Source organism: Episyrphus balteatus, chromosome 1 (genome assembly GCF_945859705.1).
Source record: "Episyrphus balteatus chromosome 1, idEpiBalt1.1, whole genome shotgun sequence".
NCBI classification, from domain to species: domain Eukaryota; kingdom Metazoa; phylum Arthropoda; class Insecta; order Diptera; family Syrphidae; genus Episyrphus; species Episyrphus balteatus.
In genome coordinates, this window is record NC_079134.1 from 161,637,237 (window position 1) to 161,661,189 (window position 23,953).

Consider the following 23,953-nt stretch of genomic DNA (forward strand, 5'->3'; position numbering starts at 1 on the left):
AATCCTTGACGCCATTTTGGAACCTGAAAAACGACATAAGGCCTTTTTAACCGCTCGTTGTAAGCAAATCGTCTGAATGTACCTTCTATAAGGCTTTCTCCAAGGAATTTTTTATGGTCAAAATACGGTCAATATAAGCAAAACGTGATAGGGTTGCCGTCTATGTATGGCGATTTTTATCTTGTTTAACATCAGGTCAAGATAGTAAATTTTATAAAATAAAGAAGGAAGGGCAAAATTGTAAGGTATTGTTAATGCATTGTGCAATGTTTAAAGTAAAAATTTAATTATATTTTCATTTTAATCATAAAATATGATATTCTGCCATTTTCACTGAGCTTGAAGACATCAATCTTGAATATCCGACCAATAGAACTCATAATATTGGCTTTTTAAACCAGTAGTGTCGAGTCTTTTTTCGAAAGTTTTCAAATATTTCAAACTTACAAAAAATTGAACAAAAATCTCTAAAATATGACTCAAAAGTCTTGTTCTAAAAAGGCTATGTTTTGGTTTCTATTGGTCGGATATTCCAGATTAGAATCTTCAGGTGCAGAGAAAATGACAGAGCATCAGCATTTCGAATTTAAAATGCACTTTAAGGTTCCTATAATAAGAAAATCTATAAAAAGTGTTAAATGCAAAAATGCATTTTATCCATTTGTTATGTGCGTCACATTGCTTTTGCACAATACATTTACAGCTTAACTACATCAATAAATAACAAAATCATTCTTGGCCGCGCAACGTTAACGTTCCATACAAATTTGCCCATTGTTCTTTAAATATATATTTGTGTACAATTCAGTTACATTTTAAATATTTTTATTTATGTTATCTGTGACGTTCGAAACTCCATTTAAAATAATTATTTAAATTTAACTTTCCTATTATTTATTTGATTAATAAATTTAATTTTTCTCCATTTCAGCTGCCGTTTTAGCTAGCCAACAGGCTGCCGCCGTAGCTGTGATAAACCCATTCCCGCCTGGACCTACTAAATGAGATCAGCTAAGTGATAAGAATCCATACATGAAGTAAATAACACCACACATGTTTCACCAATAAATATAAATTTATAATTGGTGATGCAAAACTTCATTGAAGGTTCTTATCATGCGAACAAAATATAACAACAAAACACCAACAACAAACATAAAATTAGATCAGACACACAAAGTAACCACAACAGAATGGTTGCAATCCATTTGGGAAATGATATAATTGTTTTATTTTTATTTTTTTAACTATTATTATTTTATTTTTAATTTTTGACTGTAATTGTGAATAATAATTAATACAAAAAAAAAAAACTATTTTATAAGGAAAAGTAAGTAAATTAACAAACAAAACAAAAAAATATAAAATAAACTTGTAACTCGGAGAGAGCTTTATACAATTCAATGCAAACACAAAATAAAATAAAATACATTTTCTAAATATATATAAAAAATATAAATGTTGTAGGAATTGAATTAAAAAAATAATAATATTTGAAACTACATTAAACAAATACATAATAATAATGTTTTCTCCTTTTTACTTACATTATAAAAAAAAAACAAAAGAAAAACTAAAAAAAAGAAAAAACAACAAACAACAAACAAATTATTTAACTATGGCACATAGTAGAAGTTTAATAATTTTTTATTATTAACTGTATATATTCTCAGTAAATATTATAAATATAAGTAAATTAAAATCATCGTGTCTATTTACTATATTAAAAATAATAAAATTACACTAAATTAATAACATAATAACAACAAAAAGGAATAAAAAAACTATCTTTATTGTGTAGAAATTAGAATTTCCTTTTTTGAAAAGAAAACAAAATCGTTATTTTATTTAGTATCGTAGGGTTAACTTAACTGTAAATTAAAATTTAAATAAAATAAATATAATTCATTTAAATATTAAATAATATAGAAGCTGACAAGTACCATTTTTTTTTGTTTTTGAACGCAAATATATAAATAGTATAAATAAATATAATAAAAACTTAAAACAAATTAAATTTATTAAATATTAATGTATAAAAATTAAACAAACAAACACACACACATAAATGTAATTATTTTTTTATATAAAATTTAAAATCAATTAAATAAAAAAAAAAACACAAGCAAATGCAAATAAACATATACAAGGCAAATAAATAAAAAAAAAAAGAAATTACCATTAATTATGTATAATTATTAAAAAATGATGAATAAGTAAAAAACACACAAAAACAAAAAAAAAATATTGAATATAAGATAATTTTGTAAAACAAACATAAAAATACATTTGAGTGTTATATTCAATCAATAAAATAAAATAAAAATAAGTTTTTCGAATTAATATAGCTAAACTAAATACTATTTACACATTATAATATATATATATATATAAAATATGGAATAATATCGCGCTATTAAGTATGTATTATTTTTTATTTAAACAAAAAAAAAATCAAGGTATTTTAAATAAAATAGTAAACTTATTTGTTTAGTTATTTGATAAAAAGAAAATAATCCCTTTTAAGTTTTTTTTTATACATACTTTTATTTTAATTTTTATTATTGATTAATTTTATTATTATTTTTCTTTTTTATTTTTTATTTTAATGAACAAAACTAAAATTCTCTCATGTAATTGATAAAACAAAAAAAAAATACCATATGGAGTATATATAAATATACATATATATATATTGAGTAATTACAAATTTATTAAAGAAACAAAAAAAAACAATTAGAATTATAATAAGGAATTTAAAATTTTCCTAGAAATACATATAATATAAAAATACAAAAAAACACATCCATCTTTTATTTTTTTTATTTTTTTATTTATTTCCGAATTTATAAAAACACAGATAAAAATTTATGAAATAAAATAAAAACTAATTAATAAATAGAAGTTTATTGAGTTTGACGGATTTTGGAACTAAAAATCAAAATATAGGTATATTTTCCAGTTTTGCACGGTGCACGAATGGTGCTTTTTTATAAATGCTATTAAAAGCAAATACAAGATGGAACATTTCACAGCCTTCGACACAGTAACAAAGGGCGTATTGTTTTTCGACAGCTAACACTTGGTCCGTGGCATTTGTCAATGTCAAACATGCTATATAACACCCATATTGCGATTGTCAACTATCCATTGATTGCACTAGTCAACAAAATTGAACTTTTTTTTACACAAGAACCAAATTTAGTTTTCTGAAGTTTCTTTTTTTTTGTGCTGGGGCCCCAGCAAGTAACTTGATACAATCGAGTGTGATCGACGCAATCGAGAATCATCTAATTTGGTTCAATCGAAGGTTTTCAATGAAAATGCACGATTGGTTAAAAATAGGTACTGCCACTGCTCGATTGCATCAAGTTAACTCGATTGAACAAAGTTACGTGCTGACACCCCCTGAGCTCAAATCCGTAATCAGAAAAATTTTATTGGCCTCGGTTTTTAAATATTATCGGTATAAAATAATAGATTGTACAAGATTACATGCTGGCACCCCTGGTCAACTTTTTAAGGAAATTTTTCAATAATTACATTTTAATTAAGAACGGTTGGCATCATTCTCTATTTTAAAAGCTTTTGTTGATTAAGAAATAAGATATTGAAATTTAAGCTTTAATCAACTATCAATTCGTAGTTGTTAATCGCAATAAGAGTGTTAGACAAGATTATCATTAAACATTAAAGAACTGAAGACCAGCGAAAGCTAAGAATAATTGTTCTTGAAACTTTAACGGTCCTTAGTGTATTTTAATGCCTTAAGACTATTTTTATGCAGATATGAAAGTGCAAGCCTCAAAAGTTAACTTTACACGTGTTATAAGCGAGATAGCAAGTAAGTATTAGCGAGGTAGAGATACTAGCCAAATGTCGTTATCATTTTTCAATAATATTTAAGGATAATGTCAATGATAAACATCAAACAAATTTCGTACGAATTATGAACTAATAATACTGTAACTGCAATTGTTTTCAGTCCTGAGTTGTTTTAAAGAAATAGTAAATTTTCACATTGGGCGCCATTTTTATATTTAAAATTATTTAATACAAAACAAAAAGTAAATAGAGGCCACGTACTAGAAAAATATTCAGACGCCACTTTTTCGCACATCATCCAAGAAATTGAATAAGGTAAATTAAGTGGAGTAGTGAGAGGAGATACTTTCTATGTGGAAGCTACTGTTAATTTGTAAAACTTTTGAAATACACAAACCTAGGGAATGACCTTAATGGATATTCGAAGTGAGTACAAATTAAAGCTGATAAATAACATAACGAAATCTTGAACGAAAAATTTCGTTCTGCTTTTTCACTTACTCGTTGGAGATTTTCACTTACCTGTCACTTAAATTTTATTGTCCTGTGCATTTTTCTTGATTCCAAGTGCAATATATTTATGTATTTTGTGTTAAAAATTATTTTCTGTTGTAATTCTTGATTTTAAAATTAAAATGTTTCTCAACTTTGGAGACTGGACCGGCTTCCATTTATCAAAACTGGGTTTTATGGTTTATCTCATAGTTTCTATAGCCAAAACTGAACGAAATTGAAATGGGACCACACCGCAGGCATCAGCTTTCCAATACAAAAAAGCAACTATGAAAATACGCAACAGGCAACGTTTTTGTATACAAAAAATCCACACCTGAACTGCGACGACGACGTATTTTTTTGTCGTCGCTTGTCGTTGGTTTGGCCGCCTTTAATGTGACGAATATTATGTATTTTTATTTCACTCATTATAATATCAGCGGTAGACTAAGCTTGTTGCGGTACAAAGCAATATCGCCATAATACCGCTTACGATCTAAAATTTGTATTAACATCTCTGGTAGGCCAGACTGTCACAAAATTCAAAAATTTCAAGTTAGGTACTTCATTGAACGTACCCATTCATTGATATTTTTTTGCTAGATTTTTATGAATGAAAAGCAACTACGATAGACGACAAAAACGTCGCTCACAACGTTTTTGTACGAAAAAAAATCCTCACCTCAACGGCGACGAGCAGATATTTTTTTGTCGGCGATCGTCGTTGGTTTGGGCGCCTTTTATTGCCCCCAATATTAATGTATTTTTATTTTACTAATCATAATACAGCGGTAGACTTTGGTTGCTGCGGTACAAAACTCTATCCCCACAATACCGCTTAGGATTTAAAATTTTGTATACCATCTCTGTTCTTCCACACTCTCAAAAAATTCAAAAACTTCAGAATCATTTCATTGAACGTACCCATTCATTGATTTTTTTTTTTGCTCGATTTTGATCTGTCAAAAACTACACAGTGTTTTGCTTATTTGTTGTTCGGTGGCATTTGCACATTTTTAAACAAATTTATTATTAAAGAAATCAATATTTTACATTAAATAAAATCATTTAAAATGTGTGACGCTGAAGCAGTAACTAAAATAGCCACCTGTCTGGGTGTTCCAATTGGAAAAGTAGCATACAATAGTGAAAAAGTAAGTTCCTTCAAAACTTTATAACCTATCGTACAAAATTCACTTTTGATCATTTTGAATAAACTTTTTAATAGATTGTTACCAGAACTAGCAACAATGAAACAGCAACTGGTTTTGCCAATATTCTATCAATGTTAGCTAAAGAAAGTCAATCTGAAGCAGCAAAGAATAGTATTTCTTCAGTGGAAGTTGAAGCACAAGTTCAACAATGGATTGAATATGCTATACTTTATGTAGCTCCCGGATCTAAGGACAAGCATGTAGCACAACATTTGCTGAGGGATTTTAATAACTACTTTTTGTCACGATCATATTTGGTTGGTTACACTTTAACTTTAGCTGATTTGGCTGTTTTTGTGGCCATAACTGATCTCATTGTGAGTTTTTTTTTTTTTTAGAATTTAAGATTTCACTGAAATGTTTTTATATGAATTTTTTGTATTTAGAAATCATTATCACCTATTGAAAAGGAAAACTATTTAAATCTCTCGAGATGGTTTAATCATATTCAAAATAGACCAGAAGTTAATCAAGGCAATGAAGTCAACTTTACAACTGTCTACCTTCATGGATCAGCAACACACAAATAGGTTCTTGATGAAAAATCAATAAACAAAAAAAAAACAACAACACACAAACACGTTTCTTTCACAAGCATTTAATTATTGATATGAATAAATAGAAATTTTATAGATAAAAAAAAGCCCATACCTATTCATACTGTCTAATTATAAATCTTTTCCTAATGTATTTTTTAGTTTTTCTTTTTAACGTCCTATAAATCGTTGAAACACCTGCTGCATACACGAAAAATAATGACTCATCCTCACGTTACGCCTGAGCCTGTTAAACACGGCTGTTCTAATATTTGTTTGAATTTTAAATTTTTATTGTATCCATACGGATTGAAAACGGTTGTTCTGATTTCCATTCGAATTTTTTGTTGGAGAACATTGTTTTCCGGTAGCAAATTGCTACCCGAAATGAAAACGGCAAACATTTGTCGGATTGTAGATCCGTTCAATTCGAACAAAATGTGTTCGAATACGGATTTCGGAGCAGCTAAAATTGGAAAACGGGAGAAAATAGATTTCGAATGGAAATCAAACAGCCGTAATAGATTGCGATTTCATTTTAAAGGCCAAGCCATATGCAACGATTAAGTGTCGACCGATCAAAACGATGAAATTAAAAAAATTAAAATGCACGACTGGGGTCGCACGTACTTGCTCTTGCACTTTTATGTTAGTTTACTTGTAGATTTTAAGAGCTGCCTCTATACAAAATTAAAGAAATTTTGTTGATTTTTGGGAAGAGCCGACATTTAGGGCAAAATTTGAAATGAAAAAAAAAAATGTTTTTTTATTTGACTTTTTTTGAATTGCAATTGCTTTGAATATTACGTTTGTAAAGTTTAATCAAAATCGTTAGAGCCGTTTTCGAGTTATTTGGTTTGAATTGAAAAATTTGTATGAGAGGTACACTTTCTAAGCAAGATATAAAAAAAACAAAAAAAAAACCAACTTTCAGAATTCCATAAAAATCATCTGTACCAAATTGGAAGAAAATCCGTCCACTCGTTTAGGCTGTGGAAATGTGTACAGATGGACGCACAACCGCACAGACGCACGGACGGAATTGCGAGACCCACTTTTTTGGAATTCTCCACCATCGTAATGTTGGTTTTGATTAAAAACTCCATTTTTTTTTCCACACGAAACCAATACTTGCTTTATAGAGCAAGTAAAGATTGTCTTCGGTCGATAGAAAGTCTGTAGTGTGCAAGGCTCTTAAGGAAATACTAAGAAAGGATTCCTAAAAATTCAATCAGTAAAAGGTAAATATGGGATAAATGACATGCTAAAAAAAATGTATTTTCTATACGTCGCGTCTTAGTCGTAGAGTTGAATTTTTTTTAAATCTAAGTATCTAACGATTTAAAAAAATTAAACTCTACGATTAGAAGAATGTACCTATTACAAAAAATTCTAAAAATATAATTTTTATAAAGTATGCAGGGGTTAGACCTTCGACAAATCAAGTTATTATAGGTAGGGTACATTTTTTTACAGAAATTAAGTTATAAGAATGGGGAGGATAGTGAAACAAAAAAATAATTCACCTTCTCATAAGAATTTTTTTCCAAGGCCCTGGTTCTCGAAATATGAATTTTTGAAAAACAACTACTTTTTTAAGAGGTATTTTTGAGTTGTTTTTTTTTTTTTATGAATTTTTGATAGCTGGCAATGCAAATAATCTCAAACTTATAATATGAGACGAATCTTCGTTCAGCGTATGTGCGTGTGGAAAAAAATTGGATTTCTAAAATGAGTTTTCGCCGAATTAAAGTTTTTTTTTTGCCCCAAATTGTTTCGACTGTTTTTTATGTTTCCCCCAAGGGAAGACAGCCTTAACGAGGCTTGGGGGTTAAGTACGTATTCTTTTTTTTATACAGATGCCGAAACCAATAGTCTTCATAGGAGTTTTGCTCATTGAACCCCCGTGGTGCTCCTGGACAAACTACTATACAAGTGCCGAGCCCTTTTCAGGGCTCTCAGCCTTAAAAGGTAGTGACTAACCAATGAGACAAATATAACCTTTCATTTTGCTATGGTCCTTAATTACGTATAGTTTTTGGTCTGTAATTTCATTATTACGGACTATTAAACGCTATGTATTTTGTGTGCTTATGCGTTCCCACTACGCTGCAAGCCATGTGAATGTCAGGTTAGCCCATAAGGGTATTTAAGTTATTCTTTTGTACTGGCCTTCCCAAAGCAGTGCATAAAAGTTTATCTTAAAAAAGAATATCTTTCCTTAGTTCTGGTGAACAAAAGACTAAAAATTAGTAAAATAGAAAGTGGAAATAAGGTTCTAATAAACTAATGAGCCAACTCAGCATATGAGTACTGCGGGGTATTGTAAAAGCCCCTGTGGTAGCTAATGCTATCACAGACTACAATACATTGGGATGGCCCTTCGGGAGCATCGCAGTGGCTGTGGTTATCCGAATGCGGAACAAATGGTAACTTAGTCTCCTGTTGGACTAGTTGCAAGAAGTGTTGATAGGCTTCGGCCCTCAACAAGAGTAAGGGTTCATGCACCAGAATGATCTTTAAATTGCTACCAGAATGTTGAGTTTGCATTCTGGGGCTCTGGTCTTGGCCCGAGTAGACCTCGTATGTGGGTAGGCCCACCGTGGGATAAGCCTTAATTGGCAGGTGCTCACATTAAGCCTATTTTACATCCTGTTTTTTATGTTTACAGTTTTTTATTTTGATAGATGGATGAAATTAATATATCATACATAACAGTACATGCTCTAATCTACATGATGCACAGTCATAAATTCAAAAAGTGGAAATAATTCCACAAAATACCTGTGGAGATCGCTTGCCGACAACCAACCCCCAGTGAAAGAAATACAGTAATCTCAGTTTTAAATTTTGATATGATCAGCTTTAAAATATTGTATCTCTCTGTAGGTGTCGTCCTACAAGACGTAGAATTCAAGTTGTTAATATTTTTAAGACTTTTTATTTACAAATTTAATTTAATAAAATATTTAATAATTTAGCAGTCTTATACAATTATTCTATATCAATCCTAATTATATTTTTTAAGAAATTAAATTTGACAAAAAATTGCATCGCACTGCTACATCTCTAATTGAATAACGGTAACTTTGACAGAATACTCAATGATATTATTTCGTTAGCATTTTCGCTGTCGACTTTGAAGAACCCCTTTGTAGAGTACCCAAAAACCGCTACATACCAAATTTGAAGAGAATCCGTTTAAACCGTTAATCATTATACAGACAGAAAGACAGACCGACTTTTGGGATACACTTTTCCACATTCTCTTCATTTTCACAGATCACAGTAAGCAAGTAAAAAAAAAAAAACAAAGAATATGTAGAACTTCAAAAATGTTCAGCAATTATTTATTTTATCTAATTAATTTAAAAATGTATCACATGCATCCAAAAAGAGTGACTCATTAAGTGGTGAAGTATATATTTCACAAATATAGGGAAGTTTTTGATCACAATCTATTGTCATCCAAGTAATGTCTGTGGTAACAGCCACACAGCTTGAGTTTGACAAACTTCCTCTAAAAATAAAAAAAGGGCCTCAAATTGAACCCTAAAAGTATGAAAACTTACTTAGTTTTAGGATGTCCTGGACCCCAAGCTCTGAATAGAAAACAACTCAATTCCTCATTTTCAGGTGTCATAAAGACTCCACTGCCATAGTTTAAAGTAAAGTTTAACCCAACATAAGCCAGTTTTAATGTTCCATTTGTGAAATCAGAACCTTGCAACAGCTGAGAAAGAGCATTTGTTCGTTTTTCCGAGACAATATGAGCTAAAGTTCCATTGGAATTCTTTTTGCAAAGCTTATAAGCTGTTTCGTATTTCTCTTGTGTCATATTTACTTGGAACAATCCGATTTCCGGTTGACAAATATATTGGTCTGGATCTGTAATGAAAACAATTAATGTACTCCTTAGACAGGAAAATTAGCACCTGGAGGGTTTCCAAATAAGCTATAATAATCATATCGACTGTCATTGACCATTGTTATAAAAGCTGAACTCTCAGGACACTGCAGAGCATGACAGTTAAAAAACTCTTCTGGTTGGTCAAAAAAGTGTCTCCTCTTGTTACGACGGGTAAAATTTAATTTCGAATCTGTATAAAAATATAATTAGCTTATTTTTCAACACGTAATGATTTTGTATAAATGAACTTACTGGAATCCTCGTCCTGATGTTGAAATAGATTTGATTTCAAACCACGAAGAGGTGAATAATTTAATGCAAGAGCTTTAGCACTTTCAGCCACCTTGAAACATTCCTCCAAAGAAGCAACATTTTCAAACTCAATCATATTCTGCTTAGATCGTTGGCATCGTTTAATGAGATGAAATTTTCTACGAGGCTCTTTCATACAAAACGATTTACATAGCACAATGTTAATAAGAAAGCACAGTAGTGATTTGTCCCAAAGCATGTTAAGCTGTGAGAGACACTTTAAAAATAATGTATCATAAAAATGAACCTTTAATTACAATCTCTACGATGCCAACTAGTTTATTTAAACGTATGCGTGTTCTGTCCGCTCATTTGACTGGCAGATTTAAACTTATCGTTGAAACCTTGTTCGTCATCGAGACAATGGAATATTGTAAAAAAAACTGTTTTCAGTTTCGATTTTAAAAATGAATTGCTGTTTGCAGTCACTCCATTAAACTAAACAATCTCAAGTTCTTTCTTCATCCGATATCAACCGCTGATTTTGTCCTTAATTCAGAAAAACAACGATTTGTACGAGGATTGTACAATGGATTTGGAGGAAATTTTTTAAAATGCATTTTTTTCGACAAGGGTTTAATCTTCGATTTTCTTTTGAAAATCTAAAAAAATATAATTGTAATTTTTGTACTCAAATTCATATCTTTAGTCCAAAATTTGTTTCAAGTCTTTGGTCCGAATATACCTGCTAAATAAAATAAAAATAAAACGCATGACTGAGTTGCACGTACTTGCTGTTATGGCTTAGAAAAATTTTACCCAATTTAATTTTATCATAGAATTTAAATTTTATTTTACTGTAGGAAAAAAATCTATGTTTTCCTTAAAGCTAAGTATACAGTTCTTCTACAAAAAAAAAAACCAATGCATTTCTTATGGGATAGATTTGTAGGTCTTTTCCGAAAAAATTCTTTTTTTAATTTCACCACAGCTGTAAACCCAAATGGAAAAAAATTTTGTTCGCAAAACAGTGTGCATCCAATTGCTTTGACGGAAAAAAATCTTACAATTGTCATCTGTTCACCACAGGCATTTTTCTCATTAAAGAAAAAAATTTTTCCACCACTTATTTTTTTTTATCAAAAACAACTGTATTCTTACTTAGTGGAGTAAAATTAGATTTATACCTCGGAATCCACGGAAAGTCGATGCATCTGTAAAACGAGTACAGGGCTGCATTATTAAAAGGTCAAATAAGAAAGTTAAAAAAAAAAAATTTCACCGCTCTCGATTACAACAATTTTTAAAGACCGTTTAAAATCGTTCAAACGGAATTGCTGTCTCATTTTAGATTTTGCTCAAACTTGGGGATGTTGTCTAGGACTGTAAGAGAGCAAATCCATGATGATTTAATTTTAAGTTGCGTGGTTTCCCCGCTACCCGCATTCGAACTTTTGGAAAACATCATTTTCATGTTATTATAGTTAAGCGTATATTGAAGATATCTTTTTGTTTGAAACGGCATTTTGAAATTTGAAGCTTAAGAATAGTAATTTTTGAATAAATAATAAAAATTACGTATTAATTATCCCTGAGTTAAAAACAATTTTTGAAAAACTGGTAATTTTACTGATTTTTCATGGTTTTTGAATGGCTTTTAAATGTACCAGGCTTACAGTTACCAAATATTAAATATAGATATTTTTCAAAAAAATAAATCTTAAACCAACTCGATAGCTGTACGAATACCGACGGGCCGATTACATACATAATAAGCAATTTGTCCCGCGAAAAATGCAGTTTAGTGATTTTTTTAACTAGTTCGACAGAGCTGTTATATATTTTTTTTTTATTCTGCCAAGAGCGAACCTTTTCAATAAAGTTTAAAGATTTCAAAAAATAACAAAATGTATTTTTTAAAAAATTGCTTAAATATTGATTTTTTTATTCTTAATAAAGTCACAATTATTATGAAAAAAATTGAGAAATGTGGCAGTTATAACTGATTTGAAAAAATACATCAAAACAATAAAAAAAAAAATTGATTTTTTTGTAAAAAAAAAAAAATATAATATTTATGGAAAAATGATAAATTGAAACAAAATAATATTTAATGTAAACGATGATGATTTTGTTTTCCATTCTGTATGTTGTCTCGAGAAAAAAAAGTGAAGCTCTTTGTGGCCATTTGCACGATCAGCACATTATACATGATTTAAATTATTTTAATTAAGAAGATTTGAATAATAGAGTTAATGCCAAATTAATTGGCATGAACTTCACGGGGTGAATTCAAGGAATTGTTCAATTCACCAGGTTCTGTGCACTTCCAGAGGCCGTATGTCTTGCCAACAGTTGTCTGCCATAATCTCAATGTACCATCCTCAGAACCGCTTGCATACAACTCGCCATCAGGACTGAATTTTACCGAGTGCACCGGCCCGAAATGTCCTTTGAAGGATTCTAAATAACAAAATAGATCGATAAAAATAAATAATACTCAATTTAAAAATTAAGAAAACATACCAATTTCATTTCCTGTTATATAATCAAACTTGTACATTTTAAAGTCTTCGCCACCACAAACAAAAACATGCTTGTCCGGATGCAAGCTGGCCGATGCCACATTAGTGGGCATTTTGATCTCCTTCAATTTCTTAAGAGTATCAACTTCCCAGAAACTAATGCTGGAACCATGTGTGACTGTTAGAATATGATTATCTGACGAGATTTCCAAACTATTGGGATTATTTGGAAAGTTCAGACGCTGAACTTCGTTGCCAGTTAAGCGATCCCATAATCTAACAGTCTTATCTTCGGCCGCACTGATAATGCACTTGTCGTCACGGCAGAATAGTGCTCTTTTAACAGCACCCGTATGACCGGTGTATAATTCAGCATCGGCGGTGGGACTTTGCAAACTAAAAACTCGTACTAGTTTTTCATTACTGCCGGTGACAATGTTTTCGGACGTCTGATCGAATGCAACCGTCTTGACAATGTGTTTGTGTTGGAAACTATGAATTTCGCCGCCAGTTACAGCATTCCATACTTTTCCGGTAAAATCGGCTGCACCAGATGCGGCTAGGGTGGCGCTCTTATTTAAAGCTACGCCCCAAACGGCCCCTTTGTGGCCCTCGAATGTACCAATCCAATCGCCGGTATCGCCTTGCCGAAGCATAGGGCTTCCATCTAAATAAGAAGAGAAAAAACAAATTATTATTTATTAATTTTTAGAAATTTAATTTTTTTTTTTTTATATTATACAATTATAGAATAAAAGAATTCGAAAAAGAAAAAGCAACGGTTTTTTTTACTGAATGTATGTAGGTGCGCACAGTTGCGATTTTTTGCTATATTAAGGACTTGGAATTGAGTTTTTTTAGATTTTTAAAAATATGTATAATTTGAGTTCACGAGACACAAGTCGGAAACGCTTTGCACAACAGGAACTTCTAAGGGACAAAGAAAAATTGTGGAATATCTTATGCTCTGACGAATACAAAATCGCCTTTCTAGGGGCTAATCTATTTTTATGCATTTTTACGATGTTTTGGGAAAATTTGTTCCGATATTGTTTTATAGGAGTTTCTTCGCTTCAAAGATAAATATGATTGTAAAATCATATCTATAATAATTTAAGCTCTCTGATATTCCTATTTGAAACTATAGGAACAACGTCTCCTTTGAATATAAATCACAGAAAAATTAATTCCAATTAAATAATCTTAATAGTTTATTACCAAAAATCAGCTTTAAAACTTTAAACTGCCAGCCACTGATAAAGCACAACGGTACCGTGATTTGTAAACAATTCGATCCAAATTTGGGTTTCAAACTTGTAAAAGTAAATAATGTTAATTTTATAACTCAATATAGTTTTTCTACTTATGTATTTGTACTTTTTCTTCAAAAAAATGAAATTCAAAAAAAGGGACATTTTTTTAGGCACTAAATAGTAATTTGGCCAATAGTACTATGTTTAGAAAAAATTTAATTAGCAATTGATTGTTATACAATATTGATTTGTTGGCCAGATTGGGCCAACAATGTATGCCTATGCCTATGCAGTACAAAAAGTTAAAATAAGTAAGACCCATTTCACAAATAGCCGGGAACCGGGTAAACAGCTCGGATAGCCGGTTGCTAGATACACGTTCTTTTGGGTGCCTTCACACGATTAAATTGAAAACGTATGAAGAAAAACCGGCTACCCGGGCCGGTTAGACGGTCGCCGACTATGTGTAAAATGGGCTTAACTGGCTGAATACAATGGTGTAGCTGTGGCTGTATCTTGTAGTACTGTCAAAATTTTACTGGGGAAACAACAACAAAAGTTGGCGGCAGCTGAGCAAAAAGTTGAGAATTATTCAACTTGCGCTACAGCCACAGCTACACCTTGTATTCAGGGGGTAAGTCTCTCACATCGAAGCAGATTAGACTTTTTGTGTGGAAAGATTTTCAAATGAAAGTCTAAAATAAGAGGCGTTTATATGGCGATTAAAACTTAATTTTAATCAATTAATTTGATTGAAAATTAGTAAAATAGACAGAAGCAACGTTTTTCATGGAAAGATAGAAGTTTTTTCAAAGCCAATACAAAGTAATTGATAAACAAATTTTTTTCGATTCACGTGAATCGAAAAGCAGAATAGGGCTGCAATGCTTCTTTTTTGTACTCTGGGGTCGAACTACGGCACACGTTCGTTAACGTTTTGACTATTTTATATATATATATTATATTTATTTTAATCAGAAGAAAATGATAAAGACATAAAGCGTCAATACGTTAACGTACGTATGCCGTAGTTCGACCCCAGGTTAACGTACGTTTGCCGTAGTTCGACCCCTGAATTCAGAAATTTTGAAAACCAAATTTATTTATCTTCAAAATACATATTTATATTACTTGAAAATTTCTACATAAACAAAACATTAATCAAATTTATTAAAACTAAACAAAATCAGTAATAATTTCTTTTGAAAAGAGCTCTTTCTAAAAAGAAAAAAAAAAACCTACAATGTAAACATGCAATCTAAAGTTAATAACTACCTACACTTCCACTCAAATGGACAAACATTAATCTCCCATTAATCTAATTGCATATCCGGAAGTAAATGCCAAACAAATTTTAGCTCGCTACTATCTAATTATTTATTGCTAATTATTATTTTTCTAACAAGTACTTAGATGAAATAGACATGTCACAAATAATAATCTTTCCATTCTACAACAGCTATCAACAAGTCTATATATTATAATATGCTGCAATCTATATATTGAAATCAATTTTTCTTGGCACAACTTGCATATTTTATTAATTGATTTTTAATTCCAATGTTAAAGTCAAACATTCACTCTCCTAAAAATATATACAAAAAAAAAAAACACCCATACAAATCCATTTACACACCTTTTAGATGCTAAATGTGTAAGCTGTGAGGAAGGAACACACTTCCGCAAGGCGTCAAGCTAGATAAGTTGCATTATTATTTTATTTCTTTGTCTCAATCTCAACAAAATAAATTAATGCAATTAATTCTAAATAGAAAATTGAATTGCAACAACACTTATAAGCTTTGACATCAAGAAATTATCAGTGAGAAAAAAAAAAAGAAAAAAAATGAGCTTCGGAAAGCAACAACAGACAGACAGTAAGACAAAAAAAACAGACAAAAAAAAAAGAAAGACTAAAGAAAGAAAAAAAAATAAACGAGTTGCACACACATGATCACAACAACTTAGCGGAAGGAACCTTGACTCAATAACTGCACCAATGCCAACGACCTGCCACAATCGGGTAGCAAAGCAGTGCAGCAGCGGTGACTGCAACCAAGCAGCATTGTAAACAGCAAACAGCTTCAAAAGCTGCCAGCAGCGTACAAAAAGACTGCACGACACAGCCGACACACTGACAGGAATTACATTCCGATTTTGATCCGATCCGCATGCACGCAGCAACTATCGACTGGGTGTTAAAATTAAACAGGTTGCTACTTTTTCCTCTGTTCTTACATTGAACAGATTTATTCTTAAAGTCAATTTTATAGAGAAATACCCAACTGGCTACTGACGATGATAATATCGTCACGATTTTCTGATAGCTTTTGCAAATTCATAAAAAAAGGCATTCTTTCTGGAAGTTTTGCTCTAGCCAGGCCCTGAGTATATTGAACAACGAAATGGAAGTGCCGGCACTGTTGTTACAGCTCTAGGAACAACGCGCATACGCACAAAGCCATTACACATAACTCGACCGATCGTCAATGAGCTTGAAATTGAAAAAAAAATAAAAAAAAAAAGGAAAAAATATATAAAAAATCATGAATACAATGCGAAAACAACACAATATTACAGTGAGTCTGAGTATAGCTAGCAGCCGAGCTAAAGTTGATTATTTTAGAGTGTGTAGATAGATACTCAACTCTATAGAGCTGTTTTGTATTAATGTATTGCAAATGAAGCGAAATCAAGGTAAACGAGAGAGCTTGCGGCCATAAATATTGTGTGTGAGTGCCTGAACCGCACCGCACGTTTCCTCCCGCTATCACTTGCTTTTGTTAGGATTACTGTGCAGCGTTCTTAGCAGAGCCAACGGCCAATTGTTGTGAATAACAAATTAGAGTATAATACGAATATATGTAGTCCATTGGGTATTTTTAAGAATCCAAGTGTTTTTAATAAAAACAAAAAAAATCTACAAAAACAATAAAAATGCACCTGCTGATTTAAGAGGATCGTTGATGTTTGATATTGAACTTTTTAAAAGCATTCCCCGCTTTCTTGGAGGCATTCAAATCAAGGAAGCAATTGGGTTATTGATTGTTGAGTTATAAATTTCTAACAAAAGAACGAAAAACTTTACTAAATAAGTACTTGGTCATTTTATAAATGATCTTCTGAAAAGAATACTTTATGTTCAATGTATCTTGGGTTTTTATATATAATGTATGCAGCGGAACTTTACTATTTGTTTTTTTTTATAAATCTATTTTTTTTTTTACTTGGCTCCCACCCAATATAAGATATTCAAAGACAGACATTTTGAGTAAGAAATTTAATAGATTTCTTCAGTAACCGGATACAAGAATCTATTCTATCTGATAGATCTTCAACGCACCCAATATTTACGTTGTTTCAGTTAAAACATTTCAAAAAATTCTCAGTAAATTTAACGCTGAAAATTAATTATTGAATAGCTTTATTAATAAATAGAGTGGGTTGAAAAAAAACAAAGAAAAGGTTACCTACCTATTTAGAAAATGGACGTTCGTATAACATATTGCCGCAACAATCGATTTGATTGTTGTTTCGGTTTTCCGGTCTGATCATGGGTTCTCTTAAAAGTCGATTAAATGGATTAAGAGTTGGGAAAAAAATTCTGTTGTAGAGCAGGATAAAATATTAACCCAAAGGAGAAAGGGCAAATTTGTATGGAACGTGGACGTTGCGCGGCCATTGATGAATTTGTTATTTTATGATGTTATTAAGTCTTACATATGTTTTGCAGGAGTTTTATCCTTGTGAAGTACTTAAGAAACGAATAAAATGCATTTTTGCATTTAACTCTTTATGCAGATTGTCTCTATGTTGTAACTTTAATATTTATTTTAAGTGCATATTATGATACTCTGTCATTTTCTCTAAGCCTGAAGACCTTAATCTTGAATATCCAGCCACTAGAACCCAAACTATCAGCTTTTTTAAACAACAATTTCAAGCCTATTTTGAGAGTTTTGTTGTTCAATTTTTTGTTACTTTGAATCATTTGAAAAACTGTCGAACAAAAACAAAAGTGGTTGGCTTAAAAATCTTGTATTATGAGTTCTATTGGTCGGATTTTCAAGATCAATGTCTTCAGGGTCAGGGAAAATGACAGAGCTTCATATTATATATTTAAAATAAAAATATAATTAAATTTTTCCTTCACACATTAAGCGATGCATTAACAATACAAATATTGCAATATCTTGCATTCTTAAAGTAATACCGCGAAACTTTCAATGTAAAAGTTTTTCCTAAGATGTAGCTCTTTCATTTGATACCAATTTCATTAATGGCCGCTCAACGTCCAAAATGCCCATTCTCCTTTGAACACGGCCTAACTAAAAAAAACTCCAATATAAGGGAGCCGGACGGACAGCTCCGATTTTAATTCGTTTTTTTTTTTTTTCAAACGTCGTTATTTATAAAAACTGTAACCTATACGTATAAGAAGTTGCCTCTCATACCATATTGTTTTTTTTAAATTAAAATCAACTTTTTTGTGAGCAAAATCATTTTTTTTTTACAAATGTTGTTTAAAATTCATGTAAATAAAACGATTTAATAAACAAAACGAATATATGAAAAGAATAGCAACACTTACGGCCAATTTCTTCACATAAGTCCTAAGTCAGCTTAGTACCCGGTCTAGCTAGACCAGGTCCTAGCACTAGTACTCGGTCCTAAGAAAAAGTTAGGACCTGAGCATTTCTTCACATTTATAGGACCTGATCTAAGTTCACAACGCGGTCCTAAGAATTAATACGTATAAAACTGGTCTAACTGTCATTTTGACAATATTTTGATGTTTGAAATAATTAATTTTGATATTTAAGGGAAGTTTGCAAAATAAATATAGACAAAAAGTTAAAAAATAATAAAAAGATTATTGAAAAATAAAAAAAGAATGTGGTGAAACTTTAGAAGAAATCAACAAGCAAAGAATTTCGATTTGCTTATCAAGAAATGTCACAGTCAAGAATGAATTTATGAGTGCTGAATTGTATGATCTGGTATATGTAGAAAATGCTGAGATACAGGATACCAAAAACGACGAAGGTGATTATTAAGTACTCGAGGTATAAACGGGTCCCTAACCTTAATGCAACAGTTTCAGACAGACATTTGTAACTTCAAATGTATGTAAAAAATATATGTTAATAAAAAGAATAATTTCAAAAAAAAATGCAGTCTATAGTTATGGTCTTTTTTTTACTAATATCCGACTTTTAGAAAGATCGAACAAAGTCGCTATACTTTTTTGGTACTTCTACCCACATCAAGAAGTGTTCTTTTGTCCATTCTTCGGTTCCGGCATTGCATTTACCATTTTAGGTGTTTTTTGTAAATTAAAAAAAAAATCATTTAAGTCAACAGAAACGCACTTTTCAAGAGAAACAACAAGATATTAAAAAAATCTGTCAGATATCTTTAAAAAAAACTGAAATCCATTGCTTTTATTTAAGTACTAACCGCTAGACTACCGATTTTTAGGTCCTAACTTATACCGAGTCCTAACTAATACTCGGTACCAATTTGACAGTTCTAAGGCTTAGTACTTTTGTGAAGAAATCACTTGGTACCAATTTGAGTACTAACGATTGGTATAATCACCATGTACTACCTAATTTTGAAGACCTAGCTAGGACCAAGTCCTAACTAGTACTCGGTCCTAAATTGACAGTTCTAGGGCTTAGTACTTGAGTGAAGAAATGAGTTAATACCGATTTGAGTACTAACTTTAGGACTAGGACCGGTGCTAACGCTAGGACTCTGTGAAGAAATCGGCCGTTACAATACTGATATTATAACTTAAAATAAGGTAGGTTTCTCTGCACGTGACGGTGAAATTGAATAGGTTTTTAAAAGGTACAAAATTGAAATGAAATGTAATCGAAACACCTAGTGTATAATATGTATAATATTTATTTATATTTTATAACTTAGTCATTGTGCCAACAAAATTTTGTAATAATCAATGTATCTTAGAAATAAGTTTATACTTTTTCATGGCGCTAGAACTTTTTTCGGTCTCACTATTTTATGGAGAATCATATATGAAATTGATGTAGAATTTTCCGAGGAATTCGAATACTGTATTCACAAAAAAATGTATTTTCACCCTTATAAAGACACTTTTCTGTGACCACTTTTCATTTTTGTCCTGCCAAATTCGCACCCGTGTGCCGACAGAGGGTTAATTGTAAGTCAATTGTAAATAAAAAGTTCAATAAACTAAATTGAATTGAATTGTAATCGAGACAGGAAGCTGTAAACTTGACTGATTGATTTAGATTTTGTGCATAGTTTGAATAAATAATTAAAAGCATTCGGTACTCGTTTTCTAGAGTAAATAATTGCATGTTTTTTAACCCTTTGTTTTTTAAAACCTCCAATTTTCAAATTTATTACTATGTAAATAATAAATTTTGCAAAGAATGTTAAATTATGTAAAAAAATACATCAATTTGGAGAAAATATAGGGTGAATTTATTTTTACCTAATAAGAAGTTAAAGAAACGTGACGTTCATTTAAAATAATCTTTATATGAATTCGGAGCAAAAATTTAACACAGAGTCCAGCAACAAAAACTTACTGGGAATTATTTCAGCTTTTCCTTCCAGTCTATAAAAGAATGTGATCAAGGTTAAATTGTATTGTTTCAAAAACCTCCTTATCATCAGCAACAATTAGAATTTCATTTGAACGTATGATTGTGTTATAGGTATTAATTATAGCTTTGAATGAATAGAATGGCTTTTTGGAAGAACACCTAAATAAGAATGAAATAGACTGAGACAGTTACCAAATTTTGACAAGGATATGCATAATTTAATCAATGGATATGAAAAGACAACGTATATGCAGTCAGCATCACTTCAATTTTCTAATAAATTTGATAATTCATACGAGAAGGTGATCTGGAGTCGAATCTAAACGATGGAACGTAAACGTTTGTCGATTGGGGTCTCCAAATAATCTGTGAGGATATAAATACCTATACCTACAACTTTTACGTTTTTACATTTTCTTATGAGACTAACAGTTGATCTTCTTCTTACAAAACCTTGCTGTTACTAATAAATCTAATCATCAATGAAAAAGAGACAGTTGTAGAAATTTTTAAAATAAAACTAATCTTCTCGCCAAATAAATGTATAGGTATTTGGTGTTATAGGTAGAGTTACCTAATTGCGGCCTACGAAATCAATAGTTATAACGATTTTCAGAAAGGTGGCCGGAAACTGCAGACGGCCGCAATAAGGCAACTCTGCATATTATACAGGATGTCCCAAAAGTTAACGTCGAAACGAAAACGGAAGATAGGGTAGGTGGTGGCAGAACCTTGAATAACCAAATGCTTTCAAAAATTTTAACCCTCTGTAGGCACACCTCTTTTTTGCGAATTTGGTTTATACTTTTTCATGGCGCTAGAACTTTTTTCGGTCTAACTATTTTATGGAGAATCATATATGAAATTGATGTAGAATTTTCCGAGAAATTCGAATACTGTATTCACAATTCCAAAAAAAATTTATTTTCACCCTTATAAAGATACTTTTCTGTGACCTCTTTTCATTTTTGTCCTGCCAAATTCGCACCCGTGTGCCGACAGATGGTTAACTCAGCTGCATCAGTTTTAAAGCAAATATTAATTTTTTGACTAACTAAGTACTAAAAAATTTTACATGACTCTAATTTAATGAATCGTAGTGTAAAAAAAATGCACTACGATGTTTCGGCAAGTTACCTTAAAAGTTGGTGTGTTCAATTCTCTTTTCAAAATGGTATAACATTTTTAAGAATATTCCATAAAAACCGTGATAAAATTTATTTTCTTAAGAAATCCGACTTTTTTATTAGGTATTTTTTCCATATTATTTAAGTTTTTTACCCTTTCAGAACCGTTCAGAATACAAAAACTTAAATAATATGGAAAAATTACTTTATTTATTTATTTTTTAAATTATTCTTATTATGTCTTGATTAACGGATTTTGACTTTTAACTTCTTTTCAAACTTAATTTAGAGCCCTTTTTTGGTTGGCATATTAGGTCTGTTTGGGTACTGCCTAAAACAGATATATTTCTACTTTTTTCAACATTTTCAGCCCAATTCCTGTTTGGGTACTCTTGAATGGTGTAGTTTTGTACATTATTTTTGACAAAAATAGAAATATTTCTGTTTTAGACAGTACCCAAACAGACCTATTATGTTAATTTTTTGAAGCAAATGCTTTCGTCTATTCTGCTTATTTTTTTTCTTTCACTTTTTAATTTGTGATTTTGTGCAAATTATTAAGATTTTGATAGATCCTTTATAAATTTCAAGAAATGCTTCTAAAAGATCAATTTTTTTTAATAATTGATAGTCACATTTTGTTTTTATTTGTTTAAGCTATCAATTATGGGAAAGAGGAAATGAGTACACCCTGGCTAACTTACCTATCAATGCCAAAATTATTGGAAAAAGTAACATCATGAACCTTATTAATTTTTCATACAAAAAAAAGGTTCCAGTTAAAAAAAAAAAAACCCACAAACCTCATGACCTCCTATCAGCGCATTGCATTTTGACCTTGAATCTGAGACGTATACAACTTACATCGTCAAACAGGTACAACATCACCGAATTCATGCGATTTCCTAAAGACACTACCTATAAAAAAGTGCTTTAAATATGCAATTTACACAAAAGAAAAATCAACAAAAATATACTGGTTATATTCCTTCTCAGTTTAAGTGAAAATACAAATACAACAACAACAACTACAAGACTAAACTAAAACTATATATCTAGCTTGACTAGAGCTGACTGTTGTTGGTTGACTCTTTTGTTTATTCCTCATATCGCTTTCTTGTCATGTTCCTGCAAAATGGCAAAATGGACAATCAAATCAAAGTGTCAAGGTGTTTCCTTTTTCCTGAATGTGATACCTACCTACTCTGTTTTAAATCTTTCATAGTTTAAAAATATATATAAAATAATGGCACAAAGTAAAACCCAATTTCAATGTCTTCTCACATTCAGGCTATTATTTATTTATTTTTTTATTTTTTTATTTATTCAAGTGCAAAAGAGTGTAAGTTTTTTGATTTCTTGATTTCGAGAAAGCGCTTTGCAACAAAGACCAATCTCACGATTTATACGCGAATAGCGCAAATCATTTGCGCGAACACTAGTTTTTTTCTCTATGTGGGTCAAGGTCTTGTTCAAAGTTGTAGTCGACGTTGTCGTTTTTTTTATATATTTTTTTGTTTTCTTAATTCTCAATGATAGATTGTAAATTGTTGTATTTAGACAAAACAATTTTACATATATAAAAATCCATTTAAGGGTAAAATTCTATAAATCCTAGAAAAAAAGGTACTTTTTTACTCACCTTTACATGCAGATATTAAAAAATATCCACTATCGCAAACATCACTGAAATCCAAGTGAACAACTGGTCGGGTATGGCCGCTGCAAGTCAATGGGATTTGCCGGAGATTCGATGACATATTTTTTGATAAAATTTATCACAAACTCGATATAATTTACAACAATTGGAATTTATTAATAATTTTGTTGTTTATTAAATAAATTGAAAAATGCGTTTGCTTTTGTCACAATTCTAGTTGGAGTTGAGAGTTTGGTTTGGTTGTTGGTTGGTGGAGGAAACTTTTCTTTTTTGCCGAAACTAAAACTTTTTTTTGTTGGTTGTTGATTGGTGTTTTGTGATACTGTAAAATTCGTATGTTTTCTTTTTTTATTAGATGAAAATTTATATTTGTGCCATGGAAATTGGATTTTTTTTTAATTATTTCAATTTGATTTTACACTTTTTTTTTATTTTATTGAAATGTGTGATGTGTGTGAAGGAAATTTTAAAAATAAAAGGAAAAATATTATTTTGATGACGGACGATCAGAAAATATCGAACCGAATCTGTTAAACGAAATGACAGTAATGACA

At 30.8% G+C, this 23,953-nt stretch overlaps 4 protein-coding genes across 7 annotated transcripts in view; 2 read left to right on the forward strand and 2 right to left on the reverse strand.

Moving 5' to 3' along the window:
* The window catches only part of LOC129921307 (mucin-19-like), a 147,494-nt gene extending 145,914 nt beyond the window's left edge, over positions 1–1,580 (forward strand). For all 4 annotated transcript variants that reach the window (XM_056003074.1, XM_056003075.1, XM_056003077.1 and 1 more), the window contains one exon: positions 932–1,580. In XM_056003074.1, coding sequence (XP_055859049.1) covers positions 932–1,005 — 74 coding nt within the window. In that variant the 3' untranslated portion in view covers positions 1,006–1,580. The remainder of the gene's footprint in view (positions 1–931) is intronic.
* Positions 1,581–5,275: 3,695 nt separating this feature from the next.
* On the forward strand, positions 5,276–6,224 carry LOC129905541 (eukaryotic translation elongation factor 1 epsilon-1). Its single transcript, XM_055981017.1, has 3 exons — positions 5,276–5,474; positions 5,549–5,851; positions 5,921–6,224. The coding sequence occupies exons 1-3, from the start codon at positions 5,394–5,396 to the stop codon at positions 6,062–6,064; spliced, it is 528 nt and encodes a 175-aa protein (XP_055836992.1). The 5' UTR covers positions 5,276–5,393; the 3' UTR covers positions 6,065–6,224.
* Positions 6,225–9,433: 3,209 nt separating this feature from the next.
* On the reverse strand, positions 9,434–12,021 carry LOC129911693 (uncharacterized). The gene is made up of 5 exons (XM_055989564.1): positions 10,550–12,021; positions 10,233–10,497; positions 10,006–10,170; positions 9,643–9,958; positions 9,434–9,590 (listed from the first exon to the last, which is right to left on the reverse strand). The coding sequence occupies exons 2-5, from the start codon at positions 10,489–10,491 to the stop codon at positions 9,434–9,436; spliced, it is 897 nt and encodes a 298-aa protein (XP_055845539.1). The 5' UTR covers positions 10,492–10,497; positions 10,550–12,021.
* A 203-nt stretch (positions 12,022–12,224) lies between these two features.
* LOC129905132 (serine-threonine kinase receptor-associated protein) lies at positions 12,225–23,948 on the reverse strand. The gene is made up of 3 exons (XM_055980527.1): positions 23,382–23,948; positions 12,759–13,424; positions 12,225–12,695 (listed from the first exon to the last, which is right to left on the reverse strand). The coding sequence occupies exons 1-3, from the start codon at positions 23,497–23,499 to the stop codon at positions 12,496–12,498; spliced, it is 984 nt and encodes a 327-aa protein (XP_055836502.1). The 5' UTR covers positions 23,500–23,948; the 3' UTR covers positions 12,225–12,495.
* Between the last annotated feature and the right edge of the window lie 5 nt (positions 23,949–23,953).